The following is a 25,192-nucleotide window of genomic DNA, read 5'->3' as shown; positions in this document are numbered from 1 at the left end:
GCACATTCTATAGATTTTAGAATACTGCATTAATCATAGTCGTCTCTGTAAATGATTTTTAAACTCGATAAATGCTGCAACAGCAAATAAAAACATAACTAAGCGAGTAAGCAATGTTTGGGTTAGTCATACCACAGTCAGCCAAAAAAGAATTTGTCTCAGAATGTTAAAACTCAATATGTAAAATTCTTTTTTGTGTAGCAACAGCATAAGAATTTACTCTCCGAGCATGAACATCTTGTAGTGACTTTGGAAGACCACAAGAGTGCACTAGCGGCTGCACAGGTTAGCAGGGTAGCAGCCTCTGTCGGTTCTTTTTCGAGTCTGCTTAACATTTCTGAATTCCTTTGTGCATGTAGTCTCTTAAAAGCCAATCTTCAGCGAGTTCCTTAGCACAGAGCTATCCTGATCCCAAGGAGCATGCATGCTTTCAAAATTCAGCCAAGAGAATATTAAATAAACCTTTGATTATTTTTCTGCACTGGTTGTGTAGTACCTACGACTGTTTCTACCCTGCATCAGCCCTTACACGCAGCATTCTAATACTTGTTTAAATCTCTTGCCACTCTCTGACCTGTGTTGACTCTTGCTTTAGGAGTTCCAGGGTTTCTTGACACGAGCTACCTAAATAAATTATTTTCAGACTTTTTCTTTCCTCCCTTCCTTGCTGCCAGCATTCCAGCCGACACACGCTCCTTTTGGGACTGGGCTTAGATATTGTTGCTCCAATTACTGAAAAAAGGAAGAAGTCTCATGTCAATAGAGAAGGCAAAACGAGAGTCATAATTTCCATTTGTTCAAGCACAGAGCAGCCTGGCACAAGGCAGATGCTTGCTGAATGAACAAATGAGCGAGTGCTAAGGCTGGAGGGCGCATGAAAGCAATGCCAGGCTGAGAGTTTCACGGAACTCTTCTCCCGCAGCAGCAGCGATGGGCATGGCCGGCTGGTCCCTATGGCTTCCTAACCACCCGGTCTTCACTTTTCTTGTCCTGGAAGGATGAAGAGGAAAGGGCGAAGGAAAGCCAGCCGTCTGCATTTGTCAGGAGACCATGTATTCTTTTTTCTCTTTCTAAAGTTACTAGACGTACAATACGGTGAGCCCCGGCCCGTCTCCGAGGCCGCAGCATCTGCACTTGTGGGGCCCCTTTCGTGGCCGTCGACTGGGTGTCGCCCTGCAAAACTAGCTGCTTGGTGGCTTTTTCACACGAGTCTGAATTCAGTTGACTTCAGAGGGATTATGTCACTCAAAACCTTCTTTGTACGTTTTGCTAAGTAATGTATTATTTCATTTGAGGCTGTTTTTTTATACTGAAATCCGTGGCAAACCAATTTGAATAATCTGTGTGCTGTAATAGCCATAAATATTAGACTAAGTAACAGTATGAAAATACAGATAAATGTAAGTAAAATAGTTCATTTAATGACCAGGGCCAAATTCTGTAGGAAGCACATCGGAAGTATTACTGACCGGGTTTTTTGTAGAAAAAATATTTTTTAAACTTAACCTGTATATACTTTTCTATTTATTTAAATGTCATTTGGCTCTTTGAGGAAAAAGCTCCACGTTTGTCCTGCCTTTTTAAAAAATAGTTATGCCAGAACTAGGCATAATAATTAGATCGACACCCTCTAATCCCCATATTAGCATTTTCTCTGCATCTTCTTAGAAAACAAACACTGTTTAGACATCCACATTTCTTATGTAAATCATCTTATGAGATGATTTCATGTTTAAATATAGCTGAGAGAGGAGAAAGCAAGAACAGAATAGAATTTGAGTCTTTAATTATTGGGGATTACCATGAGAATTTTACATCCAGAATTTAGTATTTACAACCTACTGAACTTACATAGTACTGTGCTCACTTATAACTAAATGATAGTGAGGTCACAGGGAAATAAAGTAGCTGGCCTAGCACCCGAAGTGAGCCTGAAGGCTGGGGCCTCCTGCCGTCTGAGTCACATTGAACTCTGAAGCTGGTGGTTTTGCAGACTGTCCTCCACCACAGTTGCCCCGGGACTTACCCCGGACCCATTGAATCCTAGCAATTAGAGCGGGGCCCCAGGGGCCTACCCTTTTAACTTGATCCTTCTATGATTCCTAATGCACACTAATATTTAAGAACCACGGCTTTAACTTCTTCAAAGATTATATATTTAGGAGGACAAGAAAGAAGAAAGGCTAGTGTTAAGGTTTGTATATTCTTCCCTATTTATCCTAAAATATTAAAAGTATCACTATGAGGACGTCAGTTGTTTTTTTTCTTTGACCTTCAAGGTTGGTTGACAAATGTTTTGATAGATTCTGGGCTAAGGGCCACCATTAGCCCTGTGGCACACCTTTGTACCAATTACAAAGAAGCACTCCGGGAGACAGATTCTGCAAGCAGGCTTCTTCACCTTGTATGCATTAGAAAAAGGCAAAAAGGCGCCTCTTCTGTGGGATGGAGAGTGCTGTGCAGGGAGCTCTGGCAACATGAGCACCGGAGGATTCTGTCTCCAGTGCCCATCTGCTCTGCACACAGAGCGAGGTGGCCTGTCTGGGAAGCTTGTCCAGAACGAGATTTCTGTATTCTTTGTGTTTCTGCAACTGTGTGTCTGCACACACGGTATTTGTTTGAGGGTAACAGTGTTGAGGTGTATGATGAGCTAAGGATAAACAGTGTCTATTTTCTTAGTTAAGGTGTGACTTTTTCCTGCCTTTCTAGCTCCTTGTATTAAAAATATCCCCCCCCCCACACGCCCCACCACACGTACACACAGACACATTCTCTCTAATACCTACATGAGTGCCTCTGTCACTTTAGGAGAAAAGTACAGTCAAAACTGAGAAGTAAAAACCCAGCCTCACTTCATGTCTATGCTATTTCTTTCCAAAACCAAAGAGCACAACACTGCAAGTGTTTGGGGGAATAAGAGATCCCACTGGAGCACAAGTTGACTGGGAAACGGGCGGCCTGTGTGGTTTTGTGTATATATATGTCCAGTTCCTTATCTTAAACTTATGATTTCTCGCCACTGAAAAATGTTCCTCAGACCATATTCATAAAAGATATCTGCACCTGTATTTATAATTATGTGAATTTTTATAGGTTTTTAGATGCTATAACACCAATTGCATAGGTATCTTTTAATAGCGATATTTATACTAGGAAGGTATTTATACAAACTCTGACTTTGTTTAATGTAGCATGGGAAACTAACATCTGTCTTAGATATTTTTTCTGTTTCCTGTAATTCAAATTCTAATTTGCATGTGCTTAAAAAAGGTTAAGCATGTCCAAGTAAGACTAGCTAATGCATGGAAGCAATCTTCGTATTTTTTCTAATTTGTATGTAAGTATAATATTTTTGTTTATTCTTCCAGTGAACCCTAATGCCCATCCATAAGTAGTATCTTTTTCCCTCTTCAAATTGTGCAATTTCTATGCAGACTCAAGTTGCGGAATACAAACAGCTGAAGGATACTCTGAATAGGATTCCAAGCTTTCGCAAAGCAGACCCAGCAGAGCGGCCAAGTGTTACTCAGGTGGCGCATTCTCCACAGGGTGACAACACAGCGAGGGAGAATGCAGCCCGAGAGCCACAGCAGGTGAGAGGCTGGTGACCTACAGTCAGGTCACTCTCCCTGTCAAGCTGTCATCAGGCGAACTGCTTTTCCTGCAGAACAATGGTTCTTTTTTTTTTTTTAATTTTTATTGTTATTCAATTACAGTTGTATAAATTTCAGCGTATATCAGAGTCCCCAACAGGGCTGTCAAAACAGCAATTGCTGGGCCCCAGCTCAGGGTTTCCGATTCAGCTTATTTGGGGAGAGGCCTGAGGATTTGCATTTCTGATACAGTTGGTCTGGGGAGCACACTCTGAGAACGACTGCAGTATTCTCTGGGAAAGACACAGTGGCTTTGTCTTGATTCATAGGCGTTTATTTGTTTGAAAGGAGTTGTGGTGCCCTGAGATGTTTTAAGGTTTTGTTTGTTTGTTTGTTTTTAGAGTAAGAAGCTAAGTGATCTTGAGAATCTAATGCGGTAATCAGCCCACTCAGATACTAAAAGGGATGATGTATTTGAGTGAGCCGCAGTGCTAGGCCCACGTGGAACAGGCCAGAATGGGTACTGAAAGGCCTTTGTGGATTGGCCACGGCTGTGAGTGCTGCCGTCATGACCGACTTCTTATGTTCCCGTTCTTCATAGAAACTTAGCCTTGCTGCAGAGTCTGATAGACAGGCCAGCAGAAGTAGTGCCACCCCAACCATTAATTCTTACAAGTTGATTTTGCAAATCACAGGTGTAGTAAAAATGGCAAGTGCGGTGATGTTTCCCCCGGCAAAGTCGTTGAGTGAACGTTTGAGCAGACTTGCCCCCAAGTTCCCATCTGAGGGGAGTAAGTAAGTGATGTGAGTGGATTTCCATGAGTCTTCGGCCCTCGCAGAGCATTTCTTCACAGACAGGACTGTGTCCTTCGGATCCTTGTTCTTTGGCTGGGTCTCAGGTTACTCCTAATTTATGAAAACACACCGGATCCCTGGCCTGGGAATTGGTTTTACTCTCTGCCCTAGTTGACTAACGGTCTACCGGGCTCACTGTTTAACTACTCGGAGCTTCAGTTCTCCCACCTGCCAGGTGGAGATAGTTGTTTTCTGCTCTAGCTTTTGCCCAGGGATACCCTGGAGATAAGTGACAGGCCGTTGAGAGCACTTCGTGCCCTTTAGAGAAATACTTCATGTCCACCCAGGACAGTGTTGTGTCACACTTGCCAGGTACGGGAGGATGATGGGAAAAGGTACATCTCCAAAAGTTTTCCTCAGATGTCCAAGGAAGGACATTTCTTCTAGGTTTATTTATTTAGTTATACCGTCCATCTTCTCAGTTACACTCCTGTGAATTTAAGGAGGCCTTCAGGTTTATTTCAATTACGGGAGAGCAGTTCGACCAAAGAAATTATCTTTTCTGATAAACAGAGAGGTGGGAAATGAGTTACAAATGTTCCTGTTGATATATAATCTCTATTTTGCCCCTCTTTTCTAAGTAATGAAGATCGTACAAAAAATTCTGAAACTTACAGGGAAAGTGGATTTAATCAATCAATTTTAGAAGAGGGGTACTCTTTAGACACAGCATTTTGTGTTGTTGTTATGGTTCCGAGTTTTCTGTATTAACAGCACAACATACAAAAGCCTTTCTCTGGTTACAAAGAGCCCACTACTTTAATACATTGAATAGGGTTGTATTGTTTCTGGTTAGTAGGCACTATTTTTAGCTAACGTGCATGTTCCTTAGTAAAGGCATTCTATTTTTTTTATTAGCTAATGAAAAATAAACCCGACTCATCCTCTGTTTGATCTCCTTTTCCAATTATTAAGACAAAATTTACATTCAAGAAAAGTATGTACATGTTTCATCACTAACTTTCCCCCTCCTTTTTATTCTAAGGGAAGAGAAGAGCTAGATTGCTTTTGATGGAAAGGCCTGCTGAGATGTGGTCACTTGCAGGCTTTACTTTCAGGTCACTGGCTGTGTCCTTTCGCAGATGAAGCTCTGCTTATGTTATCTCTACTTGGTAGGTTGGATGACACAGTGAGAAGAGTTAGATGGCTCCATTGAAGCCACACTTTTTGGTCAGGACTGTTTCTAGACTCTAGGATTTCGCTTACGTTGTAACCTCACAGATGTGTTTATAAATAAATTATGTCACTGCTTTTGAAATAGAAGAGTGTCATTTCCAGGGTTATGTTTGGCCTAGGTGTCTCGAAATGTGTGGCAGAGGCATGAAGCTGGGCCTGGGAGAACAGAGGAAATAAAACCTTCCCCGCCCACTCCGAAGGAAGCAGAATTTCAGGGTCCAGCAGAGCAGAACCAGCAAGAAGCGGAAGCCAGAAAGCCAGAGGAGCACCAGGTGGAGGAGGAGCACAGGAAGGCCCTGGAGGAGGAGGCGATGGAGCAGGTTGGGCAGGCTGAGCATCTCGAGGAGGAACACGATCCATCCCCAGAGGAGCAGGACCGGGAGTGGAAGGAAGAGCGTGACCGGAAAGAAGACGCCAACCTAGTGGAAGGGCGTGCACATGCGGAGGGAGCAGCTCATCCACTTCAGGTGGGCGCCCGTTGGGTTTGGCCTGCTGGGAGAGGATGCGTGGCTTCGTCTTCAGATATTAAAGGAAAAAGCTTCCCTATATATGACGGTCTCTAAAATAAAAATGTGAGTGATTTCACTGAACGTTACATGCACAGACGTAAGTTTTCTTGTGTAATGTTCACCGCAGAGCCACTTCCACACCTAAGAAATCTCTTTGGAGAAAGGAGAAAGAGCTGTGGGCATGTGTGTGTCACCGATGTCTGTAGTGCACAGTGCAGGGGCCACCTGCTCCTGTCCCTTTCACAGGGTAGCACAGGTGAGCCCCTGCCTGGGCCCCTGACTTCCTGTGATCAAAGGTCTCCTGTTCACTCACTCTCCAGTGCATGCTGGCTCCTGCCCGTTCACCTTTGAGGTGGTTAAGTTATCAAAAAGCTGATCTTATCCCTTAAGGACACTCCACTAGCTGAGCATGTTTAACCTCTGCTCAGGCTCCCCCGACTGAGCACACCGCTCTTGCATAAGTAAGATTTATACAAATCATTTCGTATATTTATAAATGGTACTTTCAGAGAACTTAAAGCAACACTGAATGCAGCTGGGCGCCCTCCTTCCCCTGTCTCTAAGCTGATACTCAACAATAGGCTATCTGGTCTTTGCATGGATACTGAAGCTGTGTTTGTTTATAACCAAAGCTGCGATTGGCCTTGAACTTTCCAAGGCTTCAAGCTGCTTGAGACTTCAAGCTGAGTAGGTGTGAAACCCTCTGCAGCTGCACTCCAATGCTGCAAACTTAGCCTCAAGAAGCCTCTCCCAGTTTTGTGTCCTTTGTGGTTTTCTTCAAAGGTGATTCCTCACTGTATGTACTTGTATCAGCTGGGGGATGAAGGAGAGAGTGGTGGGAAGCAGAGTTTACGGAATTCTGTATCAGACTTTTTGATCAGAAGGCACTATCTTCTCACCCATTCTTTGTTTCTTGGAAGGAAATGGGTTCTCTGTTTTCCACCCTAATCCGAAGTTTCACTCTTTTGGTGATGTTTCGCCTGAGATTGGGACATTGCTAGAGTTAATTAGAATCCCTCAGGGGTGTCAAACTCATTTGCACCAGGGGCCACATCAGCCTTGAGGTTGCCTTCAAAGGGCCAAATGTAATTTTAGGGCTGCATGAATGGAACTACTCCTTAACTAGGGGCAAGGAGCTCAGCACTGCTGCCTGGTAGAAACAAGGTGCTAGGCTGGATAAAACAAGGTGGCCCTCGGGCCTTGTGTTTGCCATCTGTGCCCTAGGTCTTTAGCCTAAAGCTCAAAAATTGCCCCAATGAGTATGAGGTCACTGAATTCCCACTTATAGCAGGGCCTTTTGAATGTATGTTTAATTAAGGTTCAAAACTCATTTCTTCTGTCTGCCCTCTTCCTTTTGAGAGGGAACACATTGAAATCTGGCCTTAAAGCCAATAAATCAGGACCAGCAAATCAATAAATCTAGGGCCAGTTGCTAAGAAGCCAAGGGCTACTACTCACAGGGAGTTGGAGAATAGGAGTTCCAGCGCTGGGTGACCCTTGAATGTCGCATCTCCTCACAGTTCATCTGACAGATATAGATAGGTGTTAATGCACCATCCCTGCCTCCTGAGTTCGTCATGAGAAACAAACGGAGAATTCAGAGGACCTGACTGCTTTTGCTCAACTCCAACTCATTTTTCCCCAGGTGCATCCTTCAGCTGAGCCGGTTACCAAATTCAGATCGCCCTATGAGGAGCAGCTGGAACAACAGAGACTGGCAGCGAGACGCGCAGAGGAGGCCCAGAGGCTGAGAGAGCGTCAGGAGGCCCTGCACCAGCAGAGGCTGCAGGAACACTTGTTGAGGCAGCAGCAGCAGCAGCAGCAGCAGCTTCTCGCGCAGGAGATGGCCCAGCAGAGGCTGGCCGGACAGGAGGAGGGGAGAGCTCAGCACCCGGAGCAGCTACGGTAGCTTTCTGTTGGGTGTGATGGCCCCTCCTCCGGTTTCTATAAGCAGATGGAACACAGCCTTGTGCATTCATTGTCCATGAATGTGAGGGGCTCGCATTGCTCCTGTAGCTGAGGCAGAATTAAGTTCCAAATATTTCATCTTAAAAATAATCGGCCTTTTTGTGTGTGCTTAAAAGTAATAGTGTAGGTCTCAGAATAACCTAGCAGGTTTTGTGCTAACTTTATTTTATCATTTGAAAAGTAGTTTATCTTTTCTAATATATTTTTTGAAAGTATATCCAGGATCTTTATTAAAACTTATTCGCATAAATTTTTTAAAGAAATTTTTATGGCTTAAAAAAAAGTTGAAAAATTAGTTTATTACTGTGTTTAAAGATAAATGACTTACGTCAAACTGTGCGGCTTAATTTGTGTTGCTGAGTTGATGATGTCTGTGCCCCTTGCAGGCAGCAAGCTCATTACGATGCTGTGGATAATGACATTGTTCAGGGAGCGGAGGACCAGGGCACACAAGAAGAAGGAGGTGGTAAGACCCCTTAGATGATGGATGCTTTAATAAACTTGCTGGGTAATATACACCCTCTCAGAGTTGCGTGCACGTCTGAGTCCGTGCAGAGGAGACTAGTGTTCCGTGTGTCTTCTGTTGCGTGTTTCTTCATCCTCCCAGACAGTGTGCCATGGTGGACACAATTGCCCAAGAAAATGTTTCCTCTGTAACACTTCAGAGTGGAAAGGAAATAGTAGTTTAAACTTCTGTATACTAGTTCCTTCTGACACGTTACCATAGGACTGTTAAGACGTTGGGAAATTTCATTTTCTCCTTATCTTGGAGGCTTTGGATCATTGCCTTAAAAGTTTTCAAAAATTAAACCGATAGTAACTTCCCGTTGTGGTGTGCCCCAGGCATGTAAGTTATCGAGTGCGCCTTTCTGCAATAATAGAGCTGGACAGTAACTGTCCCTCTGACAACACTTCGATACGTATGCTTCCTACCTAGCAAGTCCAAAGAAGGGGGATTACCCGGCCCCCCGCTCTAGCCTGTTCTGATATTTTATAGCCCTCAGAGTCAAGAAATTGTTTTCCTTATGTTCCCTGTGCAGCACTTGAAGCTTTTTTGTTCTGTTATCAGAAAGATTAGGGAATGGTTTGTTCACTTCTTTACTTAATGAATCCCCTGGTGCACTTGAAACCTAATGGTAAGTTGCCTATGTCCTTGTTTTTACAGGTTAAATCTTCTCCATCTCTGTAACCTTTCCTCCGATAGCTTACTAATAAAGTTATTTGTTCTCTTATATGCTCTTATCTAAATTCACTGTATCAAAAAAATATTTTTTCTAAAAGCAGCTAGCGAAAGTCTGTGTGAGTATGATGTGGACGTATCTGTGCTGTAGCCGTCGTCCTCGCTGTGAGTCAGCGATCACAGGATGGGCACTATTTGTGTTTTTGTTCCACACGTGGGGTTGTTCTTTCTTTTATTTCCTGAAACAGTATCCATTCCTACTCTTGGTACCTTGCTATTTCCTCTGATATTACCCAAAATTACTTGGTAATTTTAGCAATATCCAGTGGACCGGGATTTAATTGAGAGAGTTTTGATTGTTGTTTTTTGTGTGTGTGCCGTGGGGCGGGGGACAGGGAATGGCAGTCTCTCTTATAAACATTGTTTCAGAGAGTTAGAACGCTGCTACTCAGCCTCACATCTCCTTAGGCACACACCCAGGGAAAGGACGTGGCGTTATTCAGAAAAGCCGAGACGGGTGCCTTATTCTGAGTTAACCTCACTAGAGGAGAGACTGAGTAAAGGGTCTCTGGAAAAGCCTGCTGGTGGCTTTGGTGTCGTGAACGGAAAGAATCCTGTCTGGTTCTTCTGGACTGATGTTAGTTTCTTTGATTTGCTAGCCTATGAGAGAGACAACCAGCACCCAGATGAGGCAGGAGAAGACCCAGAGAATGGACATGTGCCCCAAGAACAAGGGCTGCCTGAAGCTGACCCCGAGTCTGACGCAGATGTAAGTGTCCCCTCTTCTGGTCATGACACTTGGCAACTCACAAGGCAGAAAGGAAGCTTGAAGGTTTGCCTGACACCATGCCCCTGCCTGCCTCCAGACAGGCCTGTTATTTCATCAGCCCCAAAGAAGGGCGGCTTGCATGATTACAGCAGATGAGCTGTGTTGTTAACTGTAAAACATTGGCGGGGGGGGGGGGGGGGAGGGGAGGTGGTGAGAAGGGGTTAAACTTTGGGAAAACATCAAAAGATTCTTTCTCTGGTGACTTTTAGATTAGTGAATTAAAATTTACAAAAAGTAAAAGCCAAATGGAAAGGCATTGAAACATGTAGTCATTCTGAAGGATAAAAAAAAAAAAAGGCAAGTGTGGGAGCTGGAGAGGGAACCAGAGAAAGGAAATTGACTACTATTGGGCACGGCGAGCAGTCTGCTAGGCCGTGACGTATGCCCGTGACTGTAATTTCCCAATAGTCAGTGACCATTTTAATGAACACGTGGATTAGAATGTGTGGTTTGAGAAGGGAAAAAAATTGCTCAGGTACCATGAGGCTATGTTGTTTACCAAAAAAGGACCATGACTGCCAGTTCATCTGGGTGGTCTGGGACCCTGGCCTTGCCTCTGAGTGTGGCAAGCCATGTTAACTCGATGTGTTCTTGGGCTTATGTGTGGATGATTTTTACAACTTCCTTTAGCTCTCCTATCATCTTTTGCTAGTAAACCACCACCATGTTTATAAAGTTTAGTCTGTGCTGTCCTGTGGGACCTGCGTATGTTGTACTGACCTGGTGGATTGAAAAAGGGCTCCACTGCCTTCCTTGATTACTGTTGAGAAACTCTTCCTGATGGCTGCTTAAAGCCGCCTTGATGGAAATGGCTGTCCCTCGCCTGGAGAGAAGGCAGAACACACTGTCCCGCCAGCCCTGGAATTAGCACTGTGAAAGTGTGCTCCAGGGAACCCTAGCCCGGAAATGTTTTCAGGAAAGAGCAAGACCTATAGAGAGCAGGAGAGTCTGAGAGAGCCAGAGACTGTGAAAGAGCAAGGGAGTGTGCATGAGAGAGCGGCAGAGTGAGTGTGCAGAAGCCTGGGAGTGTGCTGAGAGGGATGAGTATTCAGTCAGTGGCATCCGGGGACTGCTGTGTGCTTTGCCTGCTTGACTGTGCAATCTTCACTGTCATCGGTTTACTTGTTCTGGAGAACACACTGGGAAACATGGCCTCCCTGCCATGCCTTCTTTTAATGAGAAATTGTTCCCCTGCTTGTCCTTCTCTTTGTCTTATGTACCTCCTTTCTTTTTTTTTTTTTTTTTGAAGATTTTATTTATTTATTTTTAGAGAAAGGGCAAGGGGAGGAGAAAGAGAGGAAAAGAAACACTGGCATGAGAGAGAAACAGTCTATGGGCTGCCTCACACCCCCCATTCAGGGACCTGACCCACAGCCGAGGCATATGTTCTGACCAGGAATTGAACCAGCGACCTTTCGGTTTGTGGGGTGACGCCAACCCACTGAGCCATGCCAGTCAGGGCTCTTTTTTTCTTTAATAATTTTTTCTATTTTTCAATTACAGTTGACATGAAATATTATATTAGTTTCAGGTGTACAACATATGATTAGACATTTATATAACTTACAAAGTGATCACCCAGGTAAACCTAGTACCCATCTAACACCATACAGAGTTATTAGAATATTATTGACTATCTTCCCTGTGCTGTACTTTACATCCCCATGACTATTCTAACTACCAACTTCTATTTCTGAATCCCTTCACCGTTTTCGAACTTTAGGGAGGTGTGATTGATCATCTATTTTATTAGGCTATAACCACCATGCCTGTTAAGTCTTACTTATTACTAAGAGTTAGAGCTAGGCTGTATATTTTTATTAAGTTTTACAAAAGCTTTGGTCCTTTTTATTCTGAAGAGAATATGTGACATCTTTTTCTATTTCTACACAAATTATTGATAAGGCACAAAAAGAAATGCATATAAGAGATGGTGAAGTAACTGGAGTTTAGTGTGCGGGTAATGATTTGTCACTCTCTGATCTCCCCAAGAGAGGTGTCGTTTGCACTTGAATGAAGTGTGCAGCCAGGGATGTACAGAGAATAATTCAGCGGAGACCGCAGTGAGCTCTCCAACACGTTCAAGGCTCTGAAGGGAATTCAGGTAGAATCAAGTCTGGAGAATGCCGAAGGAGACTAAATCTCACTCTGAGGCGTCACCATCTCTGGGAAGCGTTGGCAGCTTCTCTGAGTGTCCCGGTGGTGACACTGGAGTGATGGGGAAGCTCACAGGAGCAGCACCGTGTCTGCCGAGCTCAGGCTCTCTATCTGAATTTTTATGAGGTCATGTATCATTTTGAAAGGCGCTTTGGGAGCTTAAGTGGAAAATCGAGATAATTCTAAAGTTGGTAATATGAAGGGAATTCATTGAACACAGGAGCTGAGAGCTCCTTGGGAGGAGGGGATGGATCCAGGGAGATATTTTTCAAAATAATAATTGCCACCAATTGGGTGAGCTTGGTTCTTGTTTTCCCGTCTGGCCAGCGCAGCGTCTCCCTGGGTCCCAATAGTACTTGTTTTAAAGGAATGTGATCCATGCTAGAAATCGCTCATTTGCTTTTGAGCCAGCCCTCTTCCTGTCTCCTCTTCAGGCCCCTCTTTGGTCCTTGCTGGTGTCGGCCCATTTCTCTTTGGACGCTTTTTCACCCACTTACATGTAAGTGGCTTGGATGGGAAAGCTTGTCGGCATAAAAATCAGCACACCAGTACATGAAGTTGCCATTTGCTGACCTGAATCTTCCATTTTAATTATATCTCCTACTTGGTCTCTTGGTTTTTATTAACTATTTTTTGTCATGCCTATTTAGTTATGCTCTCTTTACTTGTGAGAGTAAAGTTTTGAGGACCAATTTGGAATCACAGAAAGGAAGTGCCAGTCATATTTCATTCTGGCTCATCGGCCTCCGACAAACACGGCAGGAGTTTTCTCTTTGGACAGTGGGGTGTGTACTCGTGCGTCTTGGCAAGGATGGGTCTGCACCATCCGGCGAAAGATGATTTCATTTTCTGCCCGTGGGTGGCCTTTCAAGTGAAATTAAACTTGATCCTGGATTTTGAAGTGGTGGTTGCTTTTCATTAAAATTTTACAGAGGGCAGCTGTAGAGGACATAAACCCAGCAGATGACCCTAATAATCAAGGCGAAGATGAATTTGAGGAAGCCGAGCAAGTGAGAGAAGAAAATTTGCCAGATGAAAATGAAGAGCAAAAGCAAAGTCCTGAAAAGCAAGGGAATGCGGAAATGGAGGAGCATTTGGTGGTAAGTAGAGGCCTCTAGGAAAGGCGGCTTTATCCTGGGTATTTTAATCAATGCCTGGTTTATGCAAAAGATTAGTCATAACCTACATTGACAGATGGTCTGCCTCTTTGGCTGGTTTTCAAGCCATTATATGAAACGATGTGTCTGCACTCAGAGAGTGACGGGCGGCCTGGGCTTTGTGTTGGGAATGATTACTCATTATTTCCTGGCCACCGATGCATTGAAAATACACTGCTCATGGCGGCATGCTTGTTCTTTGAGCACTATAAAACACATCTCAGTGTTCAGTAACCGGAGCCTCCCCTCTTGTTTCAACAGATGGCAGGGAATCCAGACCAGCAGGAGGATAATGTTGATGAGCAGTACCAGGAGGAGGGAGAGGAGGAGGTAGGACGCTGGAATGCAGGAGGCCGATCACACTGCTTGGTGCATCACACTAACCTTAAACAAACCTCAGCGGCATTGGCTCTGCTGTGTCTTTTATGGAGATGTTCGGAAAGACTTGGGCAGGACACGACTTAGGCAAGAGGAAATAGACCGTGGCCGTGAGGCATTGGTTGGAAGATAACTATAGTGGGGTAACAGAATCCCTTCTCTCCGGTTGAACGAAGAAGACATTTGGCCTTTCAGAAACGGTGGACCCGGGTGTGTGTGGTCTCTGTGAGGCTATTGTCTCCTGTATATCCCTTTCATAAAAGAGAGCAACAGAGCTCTGCACACTGAGAGAGCCTGGCCCGCCCCCTGTGACTTTCTCTGTAGACACAGCAAAGTGACAGACACGGGGGTGCCCCACAGCGTCTGTCAGGTACACTTCACACCCTGCAGACATTCTTTTAAAAAATGTATGGTCTCTGCTTTTAGCCTTTTCCATCCCAGGAAGTTGGTACCTTAATTAAATTTAACAATAAAAAAAAAAGGAAAAATACGTAAGGTCTCAGCTGAGTGAAATACATTTGGGTAGGATTTCTTAATCTGTCATTTTAGTTTGCTTTTTATTGTAAACTTCTGGCACATTGTTGTTACTTAAGTTTGGAGCATCATGGTGCCCTGTTTGGTAAGTGAATGAGGAGTGCTGTTGGTTGTAGCTCCTTTGTCACCGCACTTTACTATACAGACGACTGAAGTACTTGGGGACGTGATATGGATGAGGCCAAGGCCCCTTGTTTAGTCTCTCACCATACCAGTAAATGGTCCATCAAATTAAATCCCTGTTTTAGAGATACCTCTCAGCCAGGTGTCTTGCTAGTGTGTGTGGCTTTGGCCCTAAGGGGCACCACCAGAGAGGATGGACAAATGGCAGCCTGGACAGACCATCTCCCCACCCGAGACCCTGCGCACAATACCTGTGCTGCTGCACTCACACACGCAGTTCCCTTGACCAGGTCTGCTTTCTCATTTTTATTGCATTTGTCATCTTTCAGAGCCAATGCTAAAATGTGTGCTTATACCAGGAAGACGAAAGGATGCCCTTCTCCACAGCCATGGGCAGCATGCGTCTCTAGGCACGCGCGCTCGAACGCGCTTGATCTTTCTGTCTGCTCTTTTCTAATCCCAATCAAGACCCTGAGCTGTCTTATCAGAACCGAACATTAGAGAAACTAGCAGCCTTGAATATTAAGACACTTGGCAAGAAAAAGATATTCATCTGAACTTTTCTTATAACAGGATGTCTAGACTAATATTACTTAATTTTATTATGGTAGATGCCAGGAATCTTTTGAGAGATTAAAAGGAAAGAGGTTCACCTTGGCTTCCTTTTAAAAATTCAGAAGGGTAAACATAAAATTTTAATCAGTATTTACTGATGATTTCTTTATTCCTGTGTTAGTTAAGCAATTAAGGTGAAGAAGAGAAATCCTGTGATCCAAGAGGGATTGAGGATAAAAAGAAAAGAAAGCGGGGGCGGGGGTGGGGAGAATGGTAACCAGGCAGGAGGTTGGAGTCTCTCCCACGGCAGCCACTACCTTGGGCCGGGGCTCTTCCTCCCTCCAGTGGGCGGAACTGACCAAGAGCCTTTCCTTCTCCGTGCACCAGGCCCCTAGTCCTGCTTCTCTTTGGCCAGTTCCCTGCGCAGAATTCCTATGTCAGCATCTCTGTGCCCACTTTCTAACTCTCTCTCACATAGGCTCCAAGTGGCCACACCTTCTCACTTAGGACAGTTGCCCGGTGAGCCTTTCTTCTTCCCTGGGTAACTGTCCTCTCCGCCCCGAGCAGCCCTTGTTCAGGCTGTGTTGTCCTTTTCCAGTGGTTCCTGAGATGATCATTATTGGATCTTCCCACCCCTTCCATTGTTCCCAGTTCTCCCCATGAGGAGGGTGGAGAAGAGTGGTTCCCGAATACCATTCAAGGACTAGTTACAGTTAGAGATGAAGTTCTCAGCAGGCTGTAGCAAAATGAGAAAGATGAGAGGAGTCACGGTCTGGGAAAACGCATATTGTGTTGTTTGTCAGTGATCGTGTGTGAGACACCGAAAACCATAGAATACTGTGTAATGTACATGGTTCTTACTTCCATCAGGCCTCAGGGTCTTCTGGCTGTCCCAGCTAGCCACTGGCACGGGAGCCTCACTGCTCCTGCCGGTGCCCCTCCCCTTGGGAGGAAGTGCACCTTGCTAGGGCAATACCTGTTCAGAGGTACAGCACCTTAGACCTGTGACTTGACCTGTTGAGAGTAAAGAACCCAAAAGCAGTGTGATTTTTAGGAAATTTGCACTGTCCCCACCTTTTGTCTTAGTGCAGTGGTGTTAGTCACCCTTCAAAGACAGAAAGATGATGGCTGTGGACCAGCATTCACTGTTTGTTGTTTGGGACGGTTTGAGGGAAAGACATTCATACGGTGAGCCCATCCTCATGTTGCTAACTTAGCAGGTTATCTACTTATGAGCAAACAAGACAAACTATGACTTTGCCCAAAAAAGTTCTCTGTGTGCTTTCAAATTAAATGTTCAAAAAAATATGGAGATCGAATGACTGCTTGAAAGCACTGAGTGCTCAGTTTCCCCAGTACAACCGAAAACAGATGGATCTGAACCCTCGAGAGAGCGAGTACAAGGTTATTTACTTGGCTGCCTGTAGTGGTACTGCCGGCCCGTGCATCACCACATCCAGAAGCTGTCCAGATGGCAGAAACTGTCCTGTGAAACATCACTCAGCCAGCAGGGGTGCCCGTCACTAAAGCTGACATTGCTGAAGGCCTTTCCTTGGTCACGTTCTATCCACCTGTTTGGATCCTGGCGTTCTGACTACTTACAGTTCAGCCTTCTGGTTCCTGGCTCCTCCCATAACATCTTTGATGGATAAAAGAAAGGCATTAATGCAGGGACAGGGACAGGCGTAGCTGGCCAAAGCCCACCTCAGTTTTAGTAGATCTGTTTTGTTTTGGCTATTTATTAAACTTTGCCACACCACATGGGGACCATTTCTAAAAGGCTTAAAAACATCAAGAGTTCAGTGAACAAAGAGGAGTAATGAGGAGCAGTGTTGGGAAATCTTTAACAAAATGTCTGTATCAGCTTTAACGGGATACTAAAGAGGGCCAAATGTGGAAGACATAATTGGGATATCTACATTATAAAAAAGTACTAACATTTCGCTTCTGGTTATTAGTCCAAGCATATTTTAAAATTAGAAATTCCATGTCATCTTTTTCCTTTTCAGTAATGCCTCTAAGATGAATTTGAATTATAGTACTTTTGCCCGATACATGAAAAATATGTTACTAGAATAATAATGCATATTTATAAATCTAAACAATTACAAAATTTTCATGCATGGATTCCCTAAATTAAAGAATGATTTCAATCCAAAATTCCCACCTCAGATTATATTGACATATGGTAAGCAACCTGAATTTTCTACAACAGACCCCAAGGTAAGAAAGGAAAGAACTTAATATTTATCACTCTAGCCAATATCCATGTCAGCCAAGCGAGTGGCTCTCAGTCCTTGCTGTGGCTAAGAATCACTTTGGAGAGTGTTAAAATTACAAAGACTGGGTCTACCTTACCCTTGGAGATTTTGACCCTGTCTGTGGTGGACCTTGAAGTCAGAGTTGTACCCAAGCCCCTGGCTGATGCTGGTGTTCCAGGAGCACCCTGTTTACAGACACAGCCCTAGAACAGATGGTTGCAGGTGGAACTTGGGAAGTCTGAACCTCCTGAAACTTCTGTGCAAATTATGTGTATCTATACCTATTTGCTAACGACTTTCTTCCAAAGTCATAAAAAGATCCATGACTCCCTGTACCCCAGACAGTGATGAAAATCAGTACTTTCGCTGATAACTGATTTTCATCCATCTCTTTATTTTACAAATAAGAAATTTGAGCTTCAGAGAGAGTAGCTAAATTTTTGAAGGTCACACAGCTTGTTATTATTAAACCATGACTAGAGCCCACCGAGGTCTTATTTAAAGTACACCCAGCATACACTCATGCATGTAACTAAAAAGTTGATATGGGCAAGTTGTTCTTTATAAAGTTAGTAAATGCAGAAGGAATGATAGAATTAGAGAGTCACTGTTTCTGTAGCCCCTAATTAAAGCAATTGATGGAAGAGCAGTCATCAGTGGATGATATTACTAGTTGAACGGAAGTTGGGGAATTTCACCGTGGACAGTCAGGCTGTCACCATCAGGCTCACTGAACAATGTCGGCCTCACTAAATGTGGCACAAACATCATGTACCTCCTGGTGTGATGAAAATAGGAAGTCTACAGCATCACCTCTGAAAAATCCTTGCTTTGCAAATTGAATGTGAATTCACTCAAGCCTTAAGCTAACTTGCTTTCATAAGAAATGTGGGGGCTGAAGGAATGAGTTAAGTGATGCCTTAAAGAAGCAGGTAATCAGTAACATTGAGGAGAAAAGAGAAGAACCTAATTTAGGAGTGGCCTTTGTTTGAATGACGACGAGAACAAACCAACTATAAATAGACATTTGTAAGACAATAGGGACAGTGTTAAGTATGGACTAGACATTATATGATACCGTGGAATTATTTATCAGGTGGTTTAATGGCACTATGGTTACATAAGAAAAGCTCATTGCTTTTAGAGATGTATACTGAGATGGGCAGGGAAGTGATGTGTAGAATCACAGAAGATTCTACACATCACTCCCTACACAATGATGGGGAGGGAAGGGATATGATGTGTAGAATTTTGAAGAATAATTCATCACAAAATGAAAAGCAAGAAGTGGTGCAAGTGTGGCAACATTGAGGTGACTTTTGAACCTTGGTGATGAGTATAAGGAATTCATGAAATTATTTTCTTTTTGTGTGTGTGCTTGAAAATTTTTATAATAAAAGCAAATGACCTCATTGTTAATACAGGCAGGAGAGCTGCAGAACCAAGGTTTTAGTCCGGGTTTGTCTGACCCCATAATCAGTGTGTGGCTGGCAAACTAGTGGCCTCAGCCTGTTTTGTGAGTGAGGTCTTCTTGGAACGCAGCCCCGTGTTTTTATTTACATACTGTCTGAGGCTGCTTCTGCACCACGGTGGTGCAGCTGGGTAGTTGCTACACCTTATGGCCGAGCGAGCCTGAATATTTACTCTCCGGACCCTTCACAGAAAAAGTGTGCTGACCCTGACTTGCATATCCTTTCTGCCATTCTGCAGTTTCAAGGTAGTTTCCTCCCAACCCCAATTAAGCCACGTGTAGTGTTCACCAGCTGTAGAAGACATATCCACTCGCTGAAATTGACCGGGACACTTGAGCAATTTAACGATGTTTCAATTAGCGAGAACTTAATATAGTTTGAAATAAGTGCTTCATCATTTTCATCACAGTGTCCTGGGGAATGTTGTTATGAGGTCCCGTGACAAAGGGCAGGACAATGTCATGGGCACAGGTAGAGCCTGCTGGTGCCTCATGTGTCTTCTCTCTAGCTCACCCCACCAGGACATGTGAATACAACAGATGCTCTACACCTCTGTCCCCAGAATGAGCTTATTTTGGGCCAGTGTAGTGGAGGGGCTGTGAGTCCAGCTGGCATTGGACTGGGTCATGAAGGCGGGGCTCTGCCCAGGGCATCTTTGAAAGACCTTTTTTGTAGGCTCCCAACAGCCCAGGTAGGTTGTGGTTCATTCCTGTTGCACCTGGGCTAAACATCTTGAGACAGCCCTTAATTTCTTGCTCCTTAATTAGAACACCTGCATACTTCCTTTCCTTGCCCATCTCTGGGGTTTTTAACCCCTCCCCCTCTGCACCAAAAAAAAAAAAAAAAAAAAAAAGAATCAGACAATTTTGTGTGTTATTCTAGGAGACTTCCTGTCTACCACTCTCTTTGGAGAGATCAGGTTTTCTTTTGGTACCAGGCCAGTACATTATGCTTAATCATTAGCAATTTTTTGAAATATATTCAAATGACTTAAACCACTTGGCCTATGTATGGTTTTCAAAATAGTTAAGTTAGAAAATATCTTCTAACATTTTTCTAAGTGATATATTTTGTGGAATGTGATCATTAAATAGAGATTATTTGGCAAAAATATTTGGGTGATTTCTTTGATTTGCGTTTTGAAAATTAATTGGTAGTGATATTACAGTGATAATGTATATTACAGAAAATTATTTAAAACAAATGTCATGTTAGAACACTGAAGAGATGGAGGGATTTGAGGCAGTTTAATAACTATTCTGTGAAGAAATTGAAGTGGTTGTGTTCTATGTTCTGGATATTGTAGCTAGAAATTTTATGCTTAATTATAAATATATACACACACACACACACACGTTTTTTCTCATATTTCTCCTACCACATACATAGGTTATGGGGTCTGTTTTCTGTGTCTTACGGAGTGGATGTTATTCGCATTGGTTCATCCACAGTGTTTATTAAGTAGTGTGGTGCCAGGAGCGCATCTAGATACAGCAGACAGTGGAGTAAGATTTTTTATAGTAGGTGTGTTATACATTTGTTCGTAGCTAAGAGACAAATCAAATCTTTGACTTTTATCTTTTTCCAAATTTATTTTTAGTTTAATTTTGTTGCTGCTACTTTGAACTTTTTAGAAATCAGAATATGTTGTTTCAAGTGCCTAAATGATAGAAGTGTCACCTAGTGTCTTTGGTTTGTTTTAGGTTCAGGAAGATTTGACTGAAGAGAAAAAAAGGGAATTGGAGCATAATGCAGAAGAGACCTATGGTGAAAATGATGAAAATGTATGTGTAGGATGTGCATTTCTGTTGTGCGTGTTTGTGCATGTGTGGGAGATATATGTGTATAGTTGGGTAGGTAATGGTCAGTACATCTAAGGTGCCTCGGAGTTTAACAGGCCAACCTAGACTTAGGAAAACTTGTGACAATATGAAGATTAGGAAAGATGTAGCACTGTTGCCTACTAGAACATTATTTTTTACTTCTTTCCACCAAACATGAGTAACTTCTCGCCTCTTTGTTTAAAAGAAGGGATTATTTGTCTCACTGTGTGCCCTAACCCTTTTTTTTTTCTTTTAACTTTAAGGCTGATGAGAAAAACAATGATGGAGAGGAACGAGAAGTTCAAGCTGACAAACACCCCAAAGGCCAGGAAGAACACTACGAGGAGGAAGAGGAGGAGGAGGACGATGGGGCGGCTGTTGCTGAGAAATCACAGCGAAGAGCTGAAATGTAGCTGCACCCCGAGTTCACAGACAGTGATCAGCCGACAGATTCCTTCCAAGCTGCTCAAAACTAAACCTGCCTACTGAACTCTAGGATATTTAATTATAAAAATTATGTATTTAGATTTTTTAAACTTTTGTATTAGAAATTCTCATACAATTATATGATATATTTTGATAATCTAGGTTAGAGCTTCTTTTATATTCAAGCTACACCTGAGCAAAAAGAAAAACAATAAAGCAAACCTTGGGCTCTGAGTCTCGTTTTTCAAAGATTATGTGATATTGGAAAGGACATCGACTTTGTACACGTGTCAACTTGTTGCTTTCCTCTCTTCTGGTTTCCAGGTGTTCTGTTGGTTGCCTTTGATAAAGTACAAGATTTCAAAATAAGGAATAGTGCGAAAATGCTGTGCAGACTTTAAGGAGAATGGCCAGTTTACTAATTGCTCCTTTTTTAAGGTTCCTCTATGTCATTCTGATAGAATTTTCACCAGTCTTTGTATCTCTGGAGTAAGATCCATTGAAAACCAACATTGTTTTCAGACTTGTCAGAACAGTTAGAAAAATATTTCAGTTTACTTCAAAGCACAGCTCTTCTTCTTGAAAGGAATTAAATTTAAAAGTGAGATAGTACTAAAATTCATGTAACGGTATTCTGGACTTAGATATTTCAGTATTCAAACAAGGTATGACACCTTAGTGCATTAACCTTTTTTGAAGGACTGACACGTGGTTTAATAACTAATTTACTGTGTAGCGGTGTTGTTTTCTACCCATTCTGTTATTTTTCCAAAGCCACCTGGTGATATCCTTGCTTCATTATCTAGTTCCCTACAGTAATATATATTTTCCCTGTAAGCTCGGTGCCTCAGTATGTAATCACTTCGATGACAAGTGTGAATATGAAGACATACCAAGCTATAAAATTGAATAAGGTTATTTTTCAAAAACTGTACAACAGTGTGATAAACCTTGGTGACTTTTTTGACTGCTGGGGTTGTGTCTGCATTATGCCCACAGATATACATTTTAATGATGATGAGTTATAAATCTTACTTAAAGAAGTGAAAAATCAAAAATTTCCCTTGGGATAGAGACATTTCAGTCTCAAGCATAAAGAGTTTTAGAAATGTAGAATTAGGTTATATAATTCATGTTTGTGGGTTTGTAATACTCTCAAATTGATAAAAACATTTCCACGGCTATCCTTGTGGGATGAATGTAATTTTATTTCGTAGTGACCACACTTGAGTATGGTTTTGATTCCCCAGCTGAGTGATTGTGTATGTATGCAGAGGAATGGTTCTTCAAATGTATTTTGGATTTTCAATGATCATAAGTCAAATTTTACCTTTATGTATAAAAACCCTCTATGTAATGTAAAATGTATAATATTGTACATAATATTCAGAATATGATTATTTTGGTAAATTAGTTTGTATTTTAATGTCCCAGTTGCAGTATTTAATTATTTGAAATATTGAAACTTGGTAATAGTCAATAAAGCTATAAAAAGGAAGTGATAAAAGTTTTAAAGTATGTGATTTTTTAACAGTTTGTGATTTTACAACATTCTTTTTCATAAAAGGAAACACATTTAAGAGGTACCAATATATATTAATAAATTATAAAATGTCTTTCTCAACCTGTTATTTTCCTTATATCTCTCTCTACTTCAATTGGTATGTGATTTTACCCCCGTTGTCCTAAAGAAAGAACTAAGAATTTTTATTTTATTTGTGTTAGTTCTGAGTGGAAGGAAAAAAAACAGATACAGAAGTGTCGGAGTGTTGTATGCACACAAACAATCAGCAAAAAGCAACAGTCACAAACCACACTACTCTCGGATGGCGTACGTTATACGGCCATGGTCGCTGATGTTTGGAGGACAACTGATCAGCCAGGGTTTATCTACATCAATGAAATAAGCAGAAATACATTGTCACTTGTACTTATCTTGCCAATTAATCTATGGCTTCTGGTGCAACCAATAAGTCAAAGGATTTGGTGCTGTGGATGTAATCAGAAAGGGAAAAAAAGGCACATTTACTAGGGACAAAAAGAGCTGCATTAGTACAAATACAATGACTGGATAGTTATAAGAGTGATTGAAAGAGGTCTAGGAGTGAGAGTATGAGCCACATGTAAGTCAGAGTGACTCACTTTTATCAAGGAAAATTACACATGTTGAATGTCATAGTACGACAGGTGTGTTGATAGGACCCACTTCATCCCACAGTGCTCTTTTCAGTTTGGAGTTCCTCACCCCCCCATCCCCCCGCTGAAGAAATTTGTTCTAGACTATTTGACATCGTTTAACTGCTTTTGAGTACTGTGCTGTATTTTTAGCTCTCTTACTACATTGTGGCATGCTATGGCATGTTGCACAACAATTTTTAAAAATGAGGTCAACTTCTACTGAGTCATCGTTTGGCTTCCATTGTGCTATCTGTTCCTAGTTTTCTTCTTTCTGTCACTACACTTTCTCCATTCTTTTTTGCAGAGTTCTCTTCCTGTGTCTTCCCCTTAAACATCTATGTTCTTTGACTTTTGGCCTAGAGGTCTGCTCTCTGTTTAGCCCTCTTCCCACCTGTGGCTCAGACACGTCTCCTGATCCATCTCCTCAGCCTAGCTTTCTGTGACCTTTCCTACCTGGAGTTCCTAATTTTCAAAGCTGAGCTTGCATTTCCCACCTAAAACCCACTTATCTTTCTAGGTTCTGCATCTCAATTCACTGAGTCTACCAAAACAAAGCAAAAAAAGTTTGTCCTTGGTTCTATCTTTTCTCCTTATAGTTGCTACCAAAGTATCCTTAACCTTGCCCATTTCTCACCATCCACCCTTGCTGGTTCAGGCCCCTGTTATCTTTTTATCTGCACTATTGTAACAGTCCCCTAACTTCTGTCCTCACTTATTCTTGCCTCCCAAACTCTACAATCTGTGCTAGTGCGATCTTTCCAAAGTTAACACTAACACTACCACTTTATAAAATGCTTCAATAAGATTGCTATTGTACATATGAAAAATTCCGGACTCCTAGTATGACTTACATAATTCTTCATGATCTGGCCCCATCTTACCTCTTCAGCCTTATAATTTACAATCTAAACTGAATCATAATAAACGTGACCCCTCTATGTCAAGCACATTTCTCTCTTAATGTCTTAGTAAGCAACCTTGACCCCTGTCCTTCAACGGGAGGTCAACTTGAACAAAGCCAATAATACTAACCCATCTCCTTGGACAGCATACTCAGTCCAAGATGGGCACATGACTGAATTTCTTCCCTGGGGTTGGTTGGTTGCTGTTGGAGGGCAATGACCGAGCTTTTAAGCATCTTGTGACGGCTTTTCTCCTGGACTCTCTTCAGAAATAAATAAGTTGCAGACCTCTATGCTTTTAATCCTATTCTCCGTGATACATAAAATTCCAGTATGAACGAACATTGTTTTAATTTATCTTTCAAAAGCTTGAATTTCATCCAATTTCTTAAGTGGTTCACACCTCTTTTTAACCCTGTCACTAAGAGTAAGTTGATCCTCCTTCCTCACATTGTTCTCAGGTGATTCTGGAGATAGTTTTTAAAAGCAAAGCATTACTTTGTTTAATATCATAACCCTCAGTCTTCATGTGTTATTAACAATATTATGTTATACATTGCTATGAGTCTTACACAGCTGTGACATATAATGTATACCAAAAAGGACACTTGCCTAACAGCCAGAAGTTAACAAAGCTAGTGTCTCCTTCTGGGTCAGAGGGCATACACGTTCGTTCCCTAACTAGGAAGTAGAGAACAGATGACCTAACCCACAAGGACAAACAAAGGACAGAAGCAGAGATGGATTTTTTTCAGTCCCTGTATCTTGCCATCCCTGATGCCAGCCAAGTCCAGCCATAAGTTGATTAATGAGCCGAAAAAATTCTACTTTTTTTAGTTGAGCCAGTTGGCTTGCCACCTGAAGATTCCTGACTAATAGCTGACTAACATTCAGTTCCTTTAAAGCATTATGCCCTCTCATATCTTGGTAAATGTGTCTCCTACTCTCTCCCCAGATACTGTTCAGTCCCTATGCTCATCTCTCATTTGCTCGGCTCATTACTCTAAGTCTCAACTTAGATACGGGTTCCTCAGGGAAGAGTCTTACCTCTCCCCACCACCCCCTCTCCCCCGCCAAGTCTACTGTGCATACCTTTTCTCTGTCTTCCTACAGCAT

The 25,192-nt window shown here is 42.5% G+C and overlaps 1 protein-coding gene across 3 annotated transcripts in view; it reads left to right on the top strand.

Moving 5' to 3' along the window:
* Positions 1 to 22,503, top strand: part of GOLIM4 (golgi integral membrane protein 4) — a 68,387-nt gene extending 45,884 nt beyond the window's left edge. The window contains exons 7-16 of one of the 3 annotated variants that reach the window (XM_024563280.4): positions 202 to 285; positions 3,435 to 3,593; positions 5,744 to 6,091; positions 7,779 to 8,038; positions 8,488 to 8,567; positions 9,941 to 10,050; positions 13,200 to 13,367; positions 13,686 to 13,754; positions 20,451 to 20,531; positions 20,834 to 22,503. In XM_024563280.4, the coding sequence (XP_024419048.1) occupies positions 202 to 285; positions 3,435 to 3,593; positions 5,744 to 6,091; positions 7,779 to 8,038; positions 8,488 to 8,567; positions 9,941 to 10,050; positions 13,200 to 13,367; positions 13,686 to 13,754; positions 20,451 to 20,531; positions 20,834 to 20,983 (1,509 nt within the window). In that variant the 3' untranslated portion in view covers positions 20,984 to 22,503. The remainder of the gene's footprint in view (positions 1 to 201; positions 286 to 3,434; positions 3,594 to 5,743; positions 6,092 to 7,778; positions 8,039 to 8,487; positions 8,568 to 9,940; positions 10,051 to 13,199; positions 13,368 to 13,685; positions 13,755 to 20,450; positions 20,532 to 20,833) is intronic. The other 2 variants (XM_024563282.4, XM_024563291.4) reach the window with 2 other exon arrangements.
* The last annotated feature ends 2,689 nt before the right edge of the window (positions 22,504 to 25,192 follow it).

Source organism: Desmodus rotundus, chromosome 2 (genome assembly GCF_022682495.2).
Source record: "Desmodus rotundus isolate HL8 chromosome 2, HLdesRot8A.1, whole genome shotgun sequence".
NCBI classification, from domain to species: Eukaryota; Metazoa; Chordata; class Mammalia; order Chiroptera; family Phyllostomidae; genus Desmodus; species Desmodus rotundus.
This window is presented reverse-complemented; position numbering and strand designations above follow the sequence as displayed.